This window comes from Lagopus leucura, unplaced genomic scaffold (assembly GCF_019238085.1).
Source record: "Lagopus leucura isolate 7727_CA_CO unplaced genomic scaffold, USGS_WTPT01 Super-Scaffold_100159, whole genome shotgun sequence".
Lineage (NCBI taxonomy): Eukaryota > Metazoa > Chordata > Aves > Galliformes > Phasianidae > Lagopus > Lagopus leucura.
The window spans coordinates 10,301,566-10,318,232 of NW_024962335.1; the positions used below are offsets into that span (position 1 = coordinate 10,301,566).

The window sequence follows — 16,667 nt, forward strand, 5'->3', positions numbered from 1 at the left end:
CCTTTCCTTTTCCAGCTCTAGCCTGAGATTTTGACAGGACCTATGACCTGCATGGGGAATAGAGGAAGCTGCTCAGGGGACCTTCAGGAAAACTACTGTGTAGAGGGAGTGGGAACTAAAGGCACTTCCCCTTTCTTCAGCTATCTGGGGAATATTGCTGGAAGCTGGTTTGTCCTTGGCAGATCTGTCCTGTATCAGATGAACCTTGTTCAGCATCTCCCCATCCGTATGCTGTTCTTGCATGCTTCCTTCCAGGTAACATGGAAATGTGAATTTAGAGCTTGCGTGCACACACACACACACGAGTTATATATATGTATCAATTTATAGAGTATATGTATATTTTTTATATGTTTAATTTATGAACAGATTTAGGACACTCCTTTTTATGTCCAAACAGTATTCCAGGCAGACAAACAAGCTCAAAGCCTATGGTGGTCTATGATAACTACAGGCAAATTATGTGGGTAAAGAACACCATCTGCTTTAATCTTCATATTTTTGGAAAGTAGCCTCTGTCTGGCTTCTGCAGGGCAAGTCTTGTCTACAGCCTTTCTTATTCTCTCAGCCCTTTTCACCATCCTGTTGCCAAACTCACAAACAAATTGGCTCTCTTGCTGAATTACCTGATAGAAAGATGGCTGCAAGAACATTTTTGAGCATTTGCACTTACGTGTTTCTTTTCCCAGATCCAAGAAGCAAAAGCTTCACGTTTCGTTTCTACCTCTTATTCATCCGTCCTTAAGCTCTGTATAAACCTGAAGTGTCATTGTTGCACCATGTTGCAGTTCGTTGGACTGAGTTCCCCTTTGAAAAGCATTGCAGCCCCTTTGGGAGAGGCTGTCATCAGGTCCCTAGTGGCACTGTAAAGATCACTGGACTATAGATACACTTATAGAAAAGCTTATTCTCACACAACTGCTTCAGGGTTTAGTGGCTCAGACAAGAGGTAGAGATGGAAGCTTTTCTGTGCATGTGACCCTGTTCTGGTTTTGACCGTTGGCCTGCCAGCCCAGCAGTTCCAGGAGGAATAGGCTGCCCCCAAGGCGCATTTATTTGCTCTTGGGGCATTTAGTTCCTTGAATCGTGCCTGTGAGCGTGCTGTCAGACTCGTGTGTTGTAGTTGCAGAGCATCTACATGAAATTGCCTGCAATAAAGTAACTATATATAAACCAACAACTTTTCTGCCCTAGCAACTCCTCACAATGCAGGGCAGCAACATGTTACTTGTTTTCCCAGATCTGACCTTTGACATTATGCAGAGCCAGGCTGAGGTGAGAATTGCAGATGTCTCTTTGGTCCTCCTGCTAACATGTACTCTTCCTGTTTTGCTGCATTTCCCTCCGAGTAGCAAGGTGATGGCAGCATTTTGATGCTTACATCAAGGATGGACACATGGGTTTGCTCCCCTGGGCTCTTGACACCTCGTCTTGCTACATCACCCTTTCTTCTTCCTCCTTGCATCTCCATATAAAGCTTCCAGGACAGCTTTCAGTGTAGCTCTTCAGGATTAGCTGCAAGCCCCAAAGCTGGCCTTTGGACCCTTCTCTCCTAATATCAGAGCTGAGAACAGTTTGTATATGTTTAATGGTATTTTTGTGTAAATAGCTTTGTATATATTAGCACGACTCTATATATTAGCAACAACTCTAGGCCTGGGATTTTCCTCCAGACGCCTTAGTATTTATAATATTATGTTAGTTAATACAGCTGTATAATAGGAACTGAAAGTGTGAGGACCAGTAATATATGAAGATTAAACAGGAGTGCACCTTTCCTCCTGTAGCCACCACCTTGCTGGGAAAGGTGAGGCATTTATTACCTGAAGTAGTTATTCTCCTGAGGTTCTTCCTGAGAGAACTAATATTTGAGTGCAGTGACATTAGCTCCTCCATAATGTGAATTCATTCCACCCGCATACACACGCCCCCAGTGTGAATAAAGAGTCTGTCTGTATATTGTTGAGAAAATGTATTTGAACTGTGAACTGCAGTGGAGCAAATAAATACTGTGTACAGCATCAGTGTGTGTTATGTGAACCACCATTTCACCTTTGAGGGATGATGAGTTTGCTTGATTTGGGGACTGTTGGTGGTATTTTTACACTAAGGGGAAAAGGGACAAGTGAAGAGAAACAAAAAAGCAGGAGTTCAGCCTAGGATTCTTAAAGGATGTGGAGGAGCACAATAGTAAGAGTCAGACCGGAAAGTATCTCAGAATGGGAGCTGGAGGGGGCAAAGCAAGGAGGGTGCATATAGGAGCCTTTACAGACAAGAGAGAGGGGAGGAGATATTTGAAAGCAACCTCCCATTTCTACTCCAGCAGAACTTTTAATCTGTGGGTTGGACAGGAGACTGGGCCTACAAATGAGGAAGAAATAGGGTCTTCAGGGAGGACTACAGCAACTCAGTATGAGCACCTATGCCCTTAGCGCTGAACTAAAGAGATTGCTGGAATGGCAATATGACTCCACCCAAAGAGGCCCAGCAATGCAATTTGCCAGCTGGGTTGGGCTGAGTCTATCTTTTCCTTAGTGCAGTGCTGTTGGGATTAGGGTACCTGCCTCAGTTCTGTCTAACAGTGCTTGGATACAGATGGCACCAATGATATTTACCCCCCAGTTTCATCGTTCCCAGCTGAAGACACTCTTCAGGTTGTGATCAGAGAGGACCTGCCTTGCCTCCTCTTGGCACTGCTGTTGCCTTGTTCCAGTGCCTGATTTTCTTATTCTCACTCCCTGAACATTAGAGAAAGGAAGAGCTTCCCAAGAAGTTGCTAATAGTAGTGTTAATGTTTGGTTCAGAGCTTTTTGCTTCCCAAACCCCACTGTTCAGCCCCTGTGCATTCATCCCTAACACTGATCTTCTCCAATTGTCTGTCCCAAGACCTCATCCAGGTCCAGCTCTGGTTCCCGCTGCAGCACTTTCTTCTGCAGCTCAGTGTAGAAATCAACTCCCTCGGACACTGAATGGAGAGGCTTGTCTCGAGACTCATAGTAGCTGCTTATTTGCTGCTGTATGAAGTACTGGTGGTGCTGAGGCTGATCCTTGAAGCTCATATCATAGCCCTTGATGTGGTTGCGCTTGAACTCCAGCACTGTCTTGGTGTAGGTGTTAAGAGTGGTGACAGCAGAAGCCATGCAACAGGTGAAGGAGGTCCAGGCCATGCTGCAGGAGAAAAACAAGAACAACACATGCCATGAAAAGCCAGGTAAAGAATTGAACTGTATGCACCGTGGTGCACTGGTTTGGCAGGTAGAAGCTGCTGAACATGAACACAAGCTACAGAAAGACGAGAGATGTCAGACTAATAAATAACTTCACCAAAATGTTTTACAAGTCATCTATTGTGTATCAGCTGGGGTTAGCTTCTGCAGCCTTTGGAGAAAGAAATCCTGAGCCACGTCTAGTCTTGATGTTACAGTTACAGACCTTTTGGACTTTGCTCAGTGAAGATGTCAAACCAACATGCAATTTTATTTAAACTGCAGAAAAGCAAGGCATTTTTGAGAGCAACATCACAGGTGTGGCAGTGGCCTCTGCACACAGGGAAGAACTGAGACTAAACAGGGCAAACAAGCATAGAGGCAAGTCTGATTAGTCAGCAGGTGAGAAGGCACTTGTTTAGGTGTGTCTCCATTGTTTTACCAGTTCTTGGTACCTACTCACTTAAGTAACTTGGCAACTATTTGTTAAAGCAGGGGGATCAGGAGATTCAACACTAGGAGAACCATGTCTTTGGAAACACAAAGGGTCAAGAAGGGAGGAGGGTTTGGACAAGGTGTAGCATGTCTGAAGACCCACAGCCCAGGGAAGTGAGGGTGGCTGCAAAGCTCACATACTAGAAAGCCCAGCCGTAGTCCCATGTGTGCGGCCTCCAGTCCTCTGGTCCCAGATTAACTGTGGCTTGGAAGACTTGGCTGTACATCATGTGTGCCACCATCCCAAGGAGACCTGGTAAAGAAGACAAAAAAAAAAAAAAAAACACCAAGGAAGATATAGTAGGAGCCAGAGCTGCATGCTTCAGCCTTGTGTGGGAGAGGAGGCTTTCCTATTGCTGTGCAAGGCCAGCAGCTGCTCTACCACCTCTCCAGGGTTGCTTCTACACCACTGTCTCCTTGCAATTCCCATTAACTGTGTTTCTTTTTAGACACTTTTTAGGGGCTTTTTACTGCTCCTTTCACTCTGATTCTCATCAACAGAGGTGGGTGAATGAGAAAGGCTGTCAGTGTATTTTTATTTCTGCCCACATGTTCCTGTCTTGCTGTCAGGTTCCACAGTAACACACTTACCTGACAGCACTGAGGAGACAGCAGCAAAGGCATTGAGCTTCAGTCCGCAGACAGGATTGCCGGTGTGCAGCATTTCCACCATCAGGAGGATGAAGCTGATGAGCAAGAGGCTGATGTACAGCATCTCTGACCCCAGTGACAGCCACAGGATTCCTGCCAGGAATCAGAAACCCCTCACATCAGTACCAAATGGCTTCTTCAAGGGAGAATACTCCTTCTTCCCAACCTAATCCTGAAAGGAAGTCTGTTGGAGAGAAGAGAGGTGGGGAAAATAACCAGCCCCCAGCCTATCAGCAAGGATGCTGAGAGGCACAGAGTGTCATGAAAGATAGCTTGGCTGATCTTGCAAAAGCTGAGAGGACCTAAAACAGCTGCCTTACATAAGCCAGTGATATTCATAAGCAGCAAGGTAAAGCCACGGGGGATATCTTGCTTGAGCAGTTACATTCACCACTCATTCTGCTGCTTGCATGGAGAGCGGGCACATTCATGCAGGGCTTATCAGTGGGACTTGAGTCATACCACAGCTCTCAGCCCAGCTCATTGTGTGGCAGGGATAGAGGAGAATGAGAAATGCTGGGTAATGCTGGGCTCTGGAAGAGCACACGATTCACTAAAGAAGAAATATTAATCTGACAAACGAAGCAGCACTGGGAGCACTACTGTTAGCGATTGCTAATGGCCCTTGAGGAGTCATTCCACTGGGGAAAAGGAATGCGAAGGAAACCCTCATTACTGTGGCACTTAACTCAGCTCCTCTCTTCTCCTCAAACATCATTATTCCCATTGAGTCACCCAGCTCTTTAGCAGGAATTAATGAGTTGCATTCCCTGCACAGAGGAGCTGGTTTGCTTGCTGCAGCAAGATCACAGACTGTTTCTTTAGAGGTCAGACTGCCAAGAGTGTCCTGGAGGCCACAGGCACCAGCAGTGCTCAGAAGCCTCTGCATTGCTTTTCCTGTGAAAGCAGACTGGTCTCACTGCCCATGCTGGTGGCTGCTCTGGAGGCCTACGTCATCTTACAGTGGTACTGTGTGCAGGAAGGGGTGAAAGCAGGTGATGGAGCTGTGATACTGTGAGTGCCATGCTCATACTGATACTCCAATTAATCTGTAAGACCTCAGCGTCTTACAGAACAGAGGCTTTCTTTCAGATTTGGGTTGAAATTAACTAAGAAGCTGTAGGAGGAGTGTGAGGAGGGATAGACGTATTTACAAAGATGTATTCTGGTTGCATGAGTCTATTTTCTCAGGCTTGGGAAAGACATTGGAACCAATAGAACCAGAAGCCCTGACTGGGAATGGAGCACAAGAAGGTGAGGAAGCAAAAAAAGGAATTACTGCTTCCTGTGAAAGGAGCATACTGTGGTAAATGTAAGAGCAATTCCTTTTGCGGGGAGGTCATTCGCTTATGACAAAATGGAGATCCATGTGATTTCAAAATGGTCCTGTAACATCAGCATCATTTGATTTGTGTAAATGCTCTTTCCAAAAAGAATAAACATGAGAAGTTAATGTGCACAGTGCAACACTGGTTCTGGACCCTGCATCTATAAGTCACAGGACAGAGAAGCAAGACAGAGAAAGAAGGTGTGCTCCACTAAAACACTAATTTCCCTTCTGGCTGCTGTAGTTGCCCAGTGTGTGTTCCAGCCCATCCAGGTTTACTGACATTATCCCCAGGATAATTCGAACCGTGTGACAGGAACAGTCAGCTCTCCAGCCCAGATTTGATATTTGATGAGGCAGGATTTCATTCAAAGTGTGCCTTTTGGATGTCCTGATTGCTTAGTACAAGGAAGTGACTGGGCTCCCAGAGGCATCCATCAGAACTCAAGACTGCAGCACTGAGTGAACATCCAGCGCAAGGGAAGGAATGCCCTTGGGTGATGTCCATCCCCTCCCTGTTGACTACATGAGATGACAAGCTTGAACTTGATGACTTACTAAAAAAGACGAACCCCACTTCATGTGGGAGGAGGCCTGGGGTTTCTGTTGCTGACCTCACAGATGACAGGAGTTTGGGCAAACATCTGGGAGGAAATCTTTCTATTTTTAGCATCCACGAGGCCTGAGTATTTGGGGACCCACCTCACTGTCCTCACGCAGGAGAAATGTTGCAGGTCCCTTGTCCCAAGGAGGTGCACTGGATAGCTACGGTGAGATATGGGGATTTGCTCTTACCTCTCTCTGCTGGTGGAGAAAGCTCAATAAAGCTACGGCATTTCTCCTCTGAAACACAAAAAACAAGGATATCAGCTTGTAAAACAGTGTAGGATAAGGTAAAAGAATACCTCTCCCTCTCTCTTCATTGCACAGCAACAGTCATTTGAATCTACCTGACAGATCTTCTCACTTTTGACCTCTTTCTGACCATCCTTCCATACTCTCATGGGGCATGGTAGGAGAAGGCAATCTCTGGGAAAAACTACGGGTGGCCTTTCTAAACAAAAAATCAGCAATTTTTAAATGTTGTCAGTCTTTGGTGAATATATAAATCTGCTGCTACTTCTTCACCACTTTATTACCAGTCTCTGAGGGCTGTTCTTCAGGGCAATTGAAATGTAGCTTACAACAGACCACAAACCCACCTCTTCTGAGGACACGTATTCCCACTCACCTCAGGCAAATCAGTTATTGATTTCCCAAGAAGAAAGCAAAAAAATTCTCTTCCCATATATTTCATGTTAGAGATATGAGATCCTCTTCTGAGACAAAGAATTGCACAGAAAGTAAGCCTTCTGTCCTCCCAGTTTAGGCATATTATTTGGGCAAATGTTTGTTTTTGCTTTGGCTTTTTATAGAGGCCAGATACAAACTATTAACAAAGGGTCCACCATTATTATCTTTAAGTCTTTCTTAGCTGTGTACTGCGCCACTGCATTTGAGGGTCCTGTCCTCTATTTGGCATGGTACTTTCTCCCAAGAATACAAGCCTGCAGTTTTTCATGTAAGAATCTCATTTTCTTAATTTCTATCCCCAGTTCTAATCTCTCCCAATCCCCTGTATTACTTCTATCATCTGTGGCTCTCAGGATGCTACCCAGTTTAGTGCCATCTGCAGTCTTCATTAACTTGCCGCTTGCTACTTCACCTAGAACTTTAAAGAGGTTATTCAGTAATGGCTCATCTAAAGCTGATCCTGAGATTAGCCTGAATAATGAAATCCTTTCTCCAGCTCAATTCAATTCAAACTCCTGTTGCTGATCAACATCTTCTTCTTTTTTTCCTTTTTTCTTTTTTCTTTTTTTTTTTTTTTTTTAAAAAAGTTGTTCTCTCTGCGCTTGCTTCAGAGACCCTCAGCAGTGGGTAGATAGTACTCACTTTATAGGAAGCAGGGGACTGAGGCTGACTATGACTACCCCGTGCTCTGGTGCAATCCAGATGTAACATACTCTCAGCATTCCTTCAAGCATCGGGGTTATTCCAGGACTGCCTGGTGGCCAGATAATTCTTTCAGAGAAAGCTGTCAAATTACGTATTCCCACTCCCACAAGCACCATGGAAACACACTTCAGACCAAATCAGCCCCAAATAAACACATATCTTTCCACAGTATATCTGGAAAAGCTTGTAATGAAGCAATCCCCTCATTAGGACATGAGATTTTCAAGCATGTTCCTGCTTCCACCTCTCTTCTGTCTTTTGTTCATCTTTATGTATGTATTTATCTGTGCATGTATTTATTCATTTAATTAATTTTCAGAGTCTTACAGCAACAGATAAGAAAATGTGCAATGCTGTACTAGAATGGTCAGTCAGTTAGAGAAGGGGGATAGACAGGATGACCTTTAAGGGTTCCTTCCAAATCAAACAGCTCTATGATTCTATTTGTGTTGGGTAGACCTGAAGAGCAGGGCAGTGGCTCAGTGGAAAGGGCCTGATGTGACTTTCATCACTGCATCTTTAGCTTACAGTCAGTTCTGATTCCTGATGTATGTGCCAGGCTGTAAAGTGCATTTGTGCACTGCGAAGCATCCACCTGTACTGATGTGGCACCAATTCCTGTGGAAGGACTGCAGCAGGACTGGGCAAGAGCAAATTCAGGGCAAAAAATACATGGGATCTAATACAGGCTGCATGACCAGCCTCTGTCTCTCTGGAGTTTGCAGTGCCAGTTTACACTCAAAAATCACAAGTCAGACCTGTCACAATATCACAGAAATTACTAAAAATTAAAATGCTGTGTCTCTAATTCTCAGGTCAATTTGCCTCCTACCTTTGATTTCTCTCTGGTCATATTCTCAAGCTTTTCTCTGCATCTGTAACGCGGGACTTCTCTTTCTCTCCTTACTGCTTTTTGTTTGATAAAAGCCCAATCCCTATTCATTTCATACATCTCCTCAGTTTGGTGATTTAAGGAGAATGTCAACAAATGTAATCCTCACAGTTGTTAACTAGAAGTTGCCAACACCAAATAAAATCCCCGTTTCAATTTCACAGGGGATATGCACAGATGTGCCCTGTAGAGCATGAAGTGAACTATGTGTAGGAATGGAGCTCAGGGGAAGGGAAAGAAGGGCCACTCCAGTGCCCACCAGGATGGTACAACCACAAAGTCACTGTCACCATCACCTGCACTCCACAGCTCCTGTTCCAGACAGAAGGGCATGCCAGAGACAGGCATTCTGCCTTGCTACCATCTGTAAACATCTTTGTGAAGGACAGAAGTACAAAGACAGTGCACAGGGTTGGTGCCATCAAGGAAAACGAAGAAGGCTTTTCTTTCAAGTGCTCTTGGTCTCCACCTGCCAATTCTGAACTCCTGTGGAGTGAAAGCAAGGGAAAAAGCTGTGGCCATCTGGGCAAGACGCTACCTGGCCCTTCCATGCTCTCTTCACAGGAAAGCCACATCCCTGTGTGGAAGTATCTGAAGGAAAAGCGGTCATCCCCGGTCTCCCAGCTGTAATGGACCTCCTCCTGAGCTGAAGCATTGCTAGCAGCTGCATCAGGCGTCATGGGGACACCGATGCACTTGGAGTCTTTGCTCTTCCCACACAAAGGCTTGGGCACTTTCTGGGTCCCGGTGCACCAGTAGCTGCTGAGCAAGGCAGTGGTGGAGAGGCTGAGTGCCAGCAGGTTCAGGATAACTGCCAGGAAAGCACGGCGCCACGGCAACATCTTCAGCAGCTCCATCTACAACACAGAAACACAGGGAACTGTCAGACCAGCCATCTAGTGTCACAAACCCTAGCTTTTCCAGGGGGAACACATGGGGAAGGGATATGCATAGGAGAAGCAGTCTGTGCTCCTCACAACATTCCAGCAAAGAAGGACCCTTCTCCTAAAAGCCAGAGCAGTGGAGAGATAGCTTAGTTTCAACCATTTCAAAATACGCTGAGGTGTGTACGGGGGAAGAGACGGTGACCCTGCAGAACTACTGGGACTGAATGCACCGGTATGAGTGTGTGCACAGAAAATGAGAGAAGTGATTGTTATTTCCATCTCAAAGACAGTAGATAAGAGCTGTTAACCAACTTCCCCCAAATGCCAAGTGAAAGTTTCACTACATGAAACATGACGAATACTTTGTTCAGCTAAATGAGAATTCTTTCTGCCACGTACCCCAAAACGCTTCTTCAAGCACCGTTAATTCCTTTACCTAGGGAGGCAGATAGGATACTGATTTCGGAGAGGGGAAAGACAGGGAAATGTTCTCAGACCACACTCAAAACAGTGGCCTGCCCCAGGAGGACACCCAGCTACCCACCCCCAGCAGTTTGAGTTCAAACTCAGAGCAGTACTTCCCACTTGAGCAAGCACTGCTCTGCACATCATAAATTTGGTAGAATGGTTGGATAACAGTGTCTGTGCTCTCATACAAAGTGCCAAAAGGGTGGGTTTTTTTGTTTTAAGAAGGAATGGTGTCACAAACATTATTCCCAGTTTTAGCTCATCGCAGTAAGTAATTCTGAAAGCAGTTTGTGTACCAGGGTCCTGTGGTCTTTCTCTCTCAGAGAGAAGCTTAAGATTTTAAGGTTCCTTCAAAACCGTGCACTGACTTCTGAGTACCCATCTTATCACTCCACAGATTGATTAGATGTCATCTACCCACATATCAACTTTCATGTAATCAACGCATGCCTCTTCCCACATGGCACACCCTATGTTTGGCACAACTTCATCCAGATACTCCCACCCTTTCCTATTTATGACTCTCAAAATATATTTGACCACAAATAGATTCAGTTTGTACAGACATTGCCTGCTGCTGGCCTCTTCACACAACTTCTGTTGACTCACCCAACGCTGAAGGTGTGTGAAAGGCCCAGCATACTGTGGACAATACTATGAAAATACAGAAATAAACAATCAAGTTGTTTGTGACAGTCTTACAGGAATACAGATGAAAGCAATGCAGTTAGTTAGAAGCACTTTTTTCTGCTAACCAGCAAGCTCAGAAATGCGGCCAACAGAGATGCTGCTGAAACACTGCTTGGAAGGCAAGATTTGATTAGCATCTCATCACTTAGAAAACAGTGCCTGATCCAGAACATCTTCATCAAAGGCAAGAAAATACTCAGTTCATTAGAAATTCCTGTACTGTCTTATGTTCTGGCATCTTTTGCTTCCTTCAGAGCACTTATTTCAGCAAATGAGATGCTGCACCCCAGAGATACCATTTATCTCTATCTGAGTGGCATGGTAACTAAAGAGTTCACTGATCTGGACGCATATTGATGATCTGGAAGCATATTGGATACCACCAACCTTCAGAGTGGTTTGTCGGTTGTTCACTCATTCTTGGTTATACTTTCCTTCACCAGGTTTCAGTTTGTTCACACTTTTATTGAAAATAATCTTTCCACTCACGATGTTGACCAAAAAAAAAAAACCCAAACCAAAACAACAAACAAACAAAACACCTAACATTTTTTTTTCTAATTTAAATCCTCAGTAGTAGGAGAAATATTCTCTCCAGTTGATTTGTTACAGCTGGTCAAAGGCCATATTATTTCAGAACCAGTGACAAGGAAAAAAAAAAAAAGAGAGAAATGAAATGATTCATAAGCAGGAACTCAACCAGTGATGCCAAGACTGTAGGGGATAAGAAGCAAATCTGAACAACATCTTCATAAGAACATTTTCAGAAATGTTTCCCTCCATAAAAGCCATACACTGACAGCAACTGACCACAGAACCTAGATAACCCCCCAAAGGAAAGAAATTTCAATTTACCTTACTAGCAAGTCTTGAAGTCCTGTTAATTTGGAGGAGTAATACAGAAATAGAACTCACAATTTGCCTTCGGTTTTACTTGTCTCTAAATTTCCCAAGAAACCAAACTGCTTCAATCCTCCTTTCTCCTTCGTCTCCTCCTCTCTTCCCTTGCCCACTCCCTCCCCATGATTATTAAACGCTATCCCTCCAGCCAGCAGCTGGTTTGTAGAAAATGGTCATTTTATAATCCACAATGCAATCACAGCACAGCTGTTCTGGGAGATTATATGGGAAACGCTTGGTGCTGCGGACTGGGATTAAACGCAGCATTCACAGAGTAAAAAGTTTCAGTGAAGCACAGAAGGATTCCAAGCCATCTCTGGGCAGTGGCTATTTGGGAACTTGAATGGAATGAGATGACAGTTCTCTGACTGGTGCTGCAGGGGACAATGACCTTAGCTTAAAAACTACCAACACTCTGGGCACCAATTAGCCCCTTCCTGTGCACATGGCCTCAGCAGGTGACAAGAACCCAAAGTTCCCATCTTTGGGATGTCTTCCTGGCCAGATTCCAATCACAGAAAGGGGAAAAATAAAAAATGGGGCTAGGATAGCCTATGTGGCTGAATTTGCTCTGAGTACTGTCCATTTCAGACTCTAAATATATGTTGCTCCAGCTCTCCCCACGGGCAAGGGGAGTTGTAATGAAAAAACGGAGTCCCTTAGCAGAACAAGTGCTGAGTGACAGACAGGCTCTGCAAAACAGCGGTGAGTCTAACAAGTGAAGTACTCAAAGGGTGGTGTCCCTCATACTGGCAGCTTTACCAAGGCATGAATTTCACCAGGAATTCCAGCTCCCAGCAGCTTCACATCAGATGAATTTGGAAAGCTAGAAAGAAACAGAAAGATTCATACTCACCCAAAGTCCCCTCTGAGCTCCTGCCCTGAAACCTTAAAGGCCCTGTGATACTTGAGGGCTTAGTTACAGCTTGTTTGGCAGCAGAACAGCAACAACGGCATCACCTCTCATGAGAAGGACCAGTTGCTAGAGGGCTCAGAGCAGCTCCACGTGGAATAGAAGTGTGAGAGAGCGGTGCTGCTCCCACCCCATGCTTCCATCAGGAGACGCAGGTGTACCAATAGCTCTGGGGACTGCACAGCCCAGGGTTTCAGGAGCCTGCCTAAGAGGCAGTGCTGTTACAGAGTGCTGACCCTCCATGCCTCCAGCATTACAGTTGATGGCTGCACAGTTATTTTCATCCCAGCCACTGCCTAAGCTCCTCTAATATAGATAATCATCACTAAGATAGGCTAACTGAAGGCAATGCTGAAAGTTCCTGTGCTTCACAAGCTGTCTGTGGGCTTTTTGATTAAAAGCAAGGCTCTGTTTTACACAGATGTTCTTAATTTGCTGAAGGAGCTGATGCTTAAAAGAAGAGCAGTAGTATTTATTCATTGTTTAGTCTCTGCATCTGAAGACCTTAAATTTGACTTCTTAATGCTCAGTTTAAACAAAACAAAACAAAAAGCCCAACTGGTTTTTAAGCCCAATAATAAATCAAATTCATTTCACTACGAATAATCCCTAATATTCATAAGGTTCTAATTTTAAGCACGAGTTCTCATTAAACCCCAGGATGCTATGTCAGTTCCTAAAGCTAGGATCATGGAGCATATATTAATGAAATGTGACTGAATTTAGATTTATGGACATGGGCTCAGGTTTAAAAATAAATTTATCACATATATGCTACGGCTTTAAAAATATGCCAGATTTAGAATCCTGAATAATGGCAGATATTTATCCTTCCAGAAGATGGCAATCTTTCTCTAGTCTTTTTTTTTCAGGAGTCTGCTATTCCTGTGTGAGCCTGGGGGAAGGAAGCAAAATCCAAGTTTGGACTTCTATCCCTTCTGTTTTTGCAGGCTTTCCCTCCCCCCTTCTTTTTCCTCTTTTTTTTCCCCCTCATTGGTATAAACACACTCTCTTTCCTTCCCTTGGGGATGTTGGGCAGTGGATCCTTGTCTTTCAATTGTCTGAGCCTGAGAGACTTTTGAAATCAATGGGGAAAGAAGTGAAATGGATGCAGAAGCCCACAGGTCATTTGCTCCCTCTTCTGTCCCGCAGAAAGTTATTCTTTTCAATACGTTTTGCAGCATTTTATCAAGTAACATATTAACTTTTTCAGAGTGTTTCCATGCCCAGATTACTGTGCACAGCTCATAGAACACCAGCACAAGAGCATGTTTCCCGACATTAGACAAATTTCCCTTATTAAAATATTCTTTCTTCTAAAATCTCCATTCCAGCTTTGCCTAAATCTAATGAATTATGGACAGGAAAACATCGTTCTATCTGTCTCTCCCCCTGCTGTGCCTTCCACTTTTCTCATCTTTGCATCTTGTGTTTCCCACCACAGTTTGGCTTTGCTACAGGTTTGAGATGTCTCTTTCTTTTTGAACTCAGTAGTAGCCAGTCCCTGGTGACTTGTTTCAAGTTTGCCCATTGAAGTGAATACCCACAGCAGTTGGTTTCCTGTGCAATCAGCCAAGCATTTGGCTTACAGAAACAAAACAAGGGAACAAAACACACGACACAATCTCAGCAGAACACCTCTGTAGAGACTGCCAAATCTACAAAAGCCTGGGGATTTAGAAGAGGTGCATTTTCATCCCAGCTGTATCACACACACTTAGGGTGTACCCTGCCCAAAAGTGACACCCTTAACTCCCCAGGGTTGTTGGTGATAAAGAAGGGCAACAAACCCTTACCAGACTGGGCCCAATAATTACAATACTTAGCTGGCAGATCCCAAGAGGCACACAGCTCTTCATAGCACTTTACTCGGCTCTGCATCCCAGGTGTACCAGGGACCATACACTCTCCAGACATCAGTCCTTCAGCCATCCTGAGGAGAAAGAGAGGAGAAAAATGGCTATTTACACCCATAGAGTCACTCTGTGGAACCTGGACAAAGGCACGCTCATACTCACCCCTCATTCCGCACATTCTTCACACATGACACTTCCGTGTACCATTCACCCTCTGCTCCTGTTTGTGCTGTTTTTGCAGGAAGACATCCAGCGCTGCTGTCCCCTCCCTCACTGCCATACAGCCAGCAGGATGTGTCTGGGCGGCAGTGACACCGAGCGAGCCAGACTTCTTAAAGCCAGTGACAGACTGCAAATGCCAGATTTCTGCCTGAGCTCCGAATAATTCCACTCAGATTGTAACCTTTATTTAGCTGTTTGTATGATGCATTAACTCTTGCTCTGCGAATGACCTCACCAGGAACTTTTTTAGTCAAAGCACATTTAAAGGTGAATTCTGTTTTTAAACATGAACAGCTTACGTTGCTAGACAGCACGTCTGTGGCATAACAGGCATAAAGATTGAACTGGAACAAGCATAAAAATGAACATAGAACGTTGCCATTAATTTGAACAGAACTTTACATTTTTTTTCCCTAAGCAAGTCTTAGTTAATTTTTTTCTGTTTTACCTTGATTGTTTGAAACATTCAAAACCACATGGAAATCAAATCAAAAAAGTGTATCAACACAGACTTTGAGGATTCACTTAAAGATTCCAAATGCATCCATTTCTAGATATGCAATATAAGACTACCTGACGGAGGAGTACTTTTCAAAGAATGCTAAAACTTGCACAGTTCTGACATATTTAGCTGAGAACATAGTGGGGAAAAAGCAAAAGCAAAAAAAAAAAAAAAAAAAAGCTTCTTATCAAATTTAGCCAACCGCTAACTAGAAGAAGACAAGCAGAAGACAATATCTTATATGTATCTATAAGGATATGAAATTAGATCTAGTCCAGGAAAACAAGACATCTAAACCACCAAGTAGGTAACAGCTCACCTTATTCATCCATCACTATCGCCATCAGCTCTTCTGAGAAACCCAGTGAAGTACAAAATGAGCATGGACTCACCTCACTTCTTTCTTTTTGACTTCAAGACATTCTGTGAGATCTTACCAGATGCTTTGAAATGCTGCGAGTTTGTAGCTTCACTGGCCTTCTGAGCTTGCTATTTCATCACAGTACTTTATATCAGTGTCAGTATCAGTGTCCACTTCTGCAGAGTACGTCTTTACAATTTGGTAATCCCCTTTATGATTTTTTTTTCCTTCCAGTTTTAAATCTACCGGTTATGGGATCTCAGTCTGCTCCTGCAAAGAATCAGAAACACCCAGACTCAACAGTTGTCACAGGCTCATGGTTTTTTGTCATCAAGAGGGACTGGTACACCACCACAGTCTGATCTCTTGTGTAACAGAAAGCAAAGAATTCAATCATTTCTAGGGAAAAACAGAGCTCCTGCTGGAGCTATAGCACATATTTTATACAGCTAAGTAGTATTGACTATGCAATAGGATATGATGGAAAACCCATTACATTCTCAGAAAAGTTGTTCCAATGGTTAGTTAGCCTCATTATTAAAACTTTGTTCTTGATTTGTAATCAGCGCGTGTCTGCTTCAGTTTTCCCACCTCATCAGTCTGTTCCAAGACACAAATAAATAGCCAGTGAAATGATTTCCTAAAAATGCTATTGTAGGAGTCACAAATCAATGCATTTCATTAGAGGCACACAGTGTGATCTAATGAGCTGGCTGGCAGCCGAAATTCCTGGTTCTGTACTTGGCTCTGACACACGATTTTCCCCTCTTATTGGCCAAGTCATTAGAGGTGCGTTTACACTGCAGTCAAAGCGGTGGCAGTGATGGGGAGTAAACATTTGGTGCTTGTTTTAGTTGGGTGTTGCTAACAATTTTGCTCCAGCAAAATGGAATGCAATGCAGGATATAAACCTCAGTCCAGAAATGGAGTAAATTAAACTGTGCTGAATTCCACTTTGCAACAGATAGACTGATAGTTCAAAAATAGCTTGTTTCCCTACACCATGAAGTTGGGCCTTCACAGTCATTCCCACGGACACACTTCTACAGCACAGCTGATTCTTGTTGATGTTGGAATCAACATAGAGCTGGTGGGAAAGAGACACTGTTTTGATAATGACAAAAGCCGAGGATCTAAAATTAGTGTGTTCAGAGAGTATGTTGCATATGCAGGTGATGTTATTGTCAAACAAACAGAAAGAAAAAAAAAAAAAAAAAAACCGTAGTTTAACCGCATTGCACTTGGATTTCATGTAAGGAAATAAGTACATCAAGACAATGTTTTTCAGCTTTGTTAAAT

General features: G+C 43.8%; 2 protein-coding genes across 10 annotated transcripts in view; one reads left to right on the forward strand and one right to left on the reverse strand.

The window, feature by feature from the left end:
- The window catches only part of FAM234B (family with sequence similarity 234 member B), a 34,697-nt gene extending 19,711 nt beyond the window's left edge, over positions 1–14,986 (forward strand). Inside the window, exon 13 of one of the 4 annotated variants that reach the window (XM_042890531.1) lies at positions 14,525–14,986. In XM_042890531.1, the coding sequence (XP_042746465.1) occupies positions 14,525–14,668 (144 nt within the window). In that variant the 3' untranslated portion in view covers positions 14,669–14,986. Of the gene's footprint in view, positions 1–15; positions 2,022–14,524 lie in introns of those variants that run through there. The other 3 variants (XM_042890535.1, XM_042890534.1, XM_042890536.1) reach the window with 3 other exon arrangements.
- Positions 294–14,685, reverse strand: GSG1 (germ cell associated 1). 6 transcript variants are annotated; one of them, XM_042890537.1, is made up of 7 exons: positions 14,446–14,685; positions 14,245–14,360; positions 9,108–9,426; positions 6,475–6,522; positions 4,293–4,445; positions 3,843–3,954; positions 294–3,168 (listed from the first exon to the last, which is right to left on the reverse strand). In XM_042890537.1, the coding sequence occupies exons 2-7, from the start codon at positions 14,284–14,286 to the stop codon at positions 2,853–2,855; spliced, it is 990 nt and encodes a 329-aa protein (XP_042746471.1). In that variant the 5' UTR covers positions 14,287–14,360; positions 14,446–14,685; the 3' UTR covers positions 294–2,852. The 6 variants fall into 6 exon arrangements, with proteins under 6 accessions (XP_042746471.1, XP_042746473.1, XP_042746474.1 ...); XM_042890539.1 differs by lacking the exon at positions 14,446–14,685 and adding an exon at positions 12,277–12,340 and having other exon boundaries at positions 14,224–14,332; XM_042890540.1 differs by lacking the exon at positions 14,446–14,685 and adding an exon at positions 12,277–12,340 and having other exon boundaries at positions 14,245–14,311.
- Positions 14,987–16,667: the final 1,681 nt, after the last annotated feature.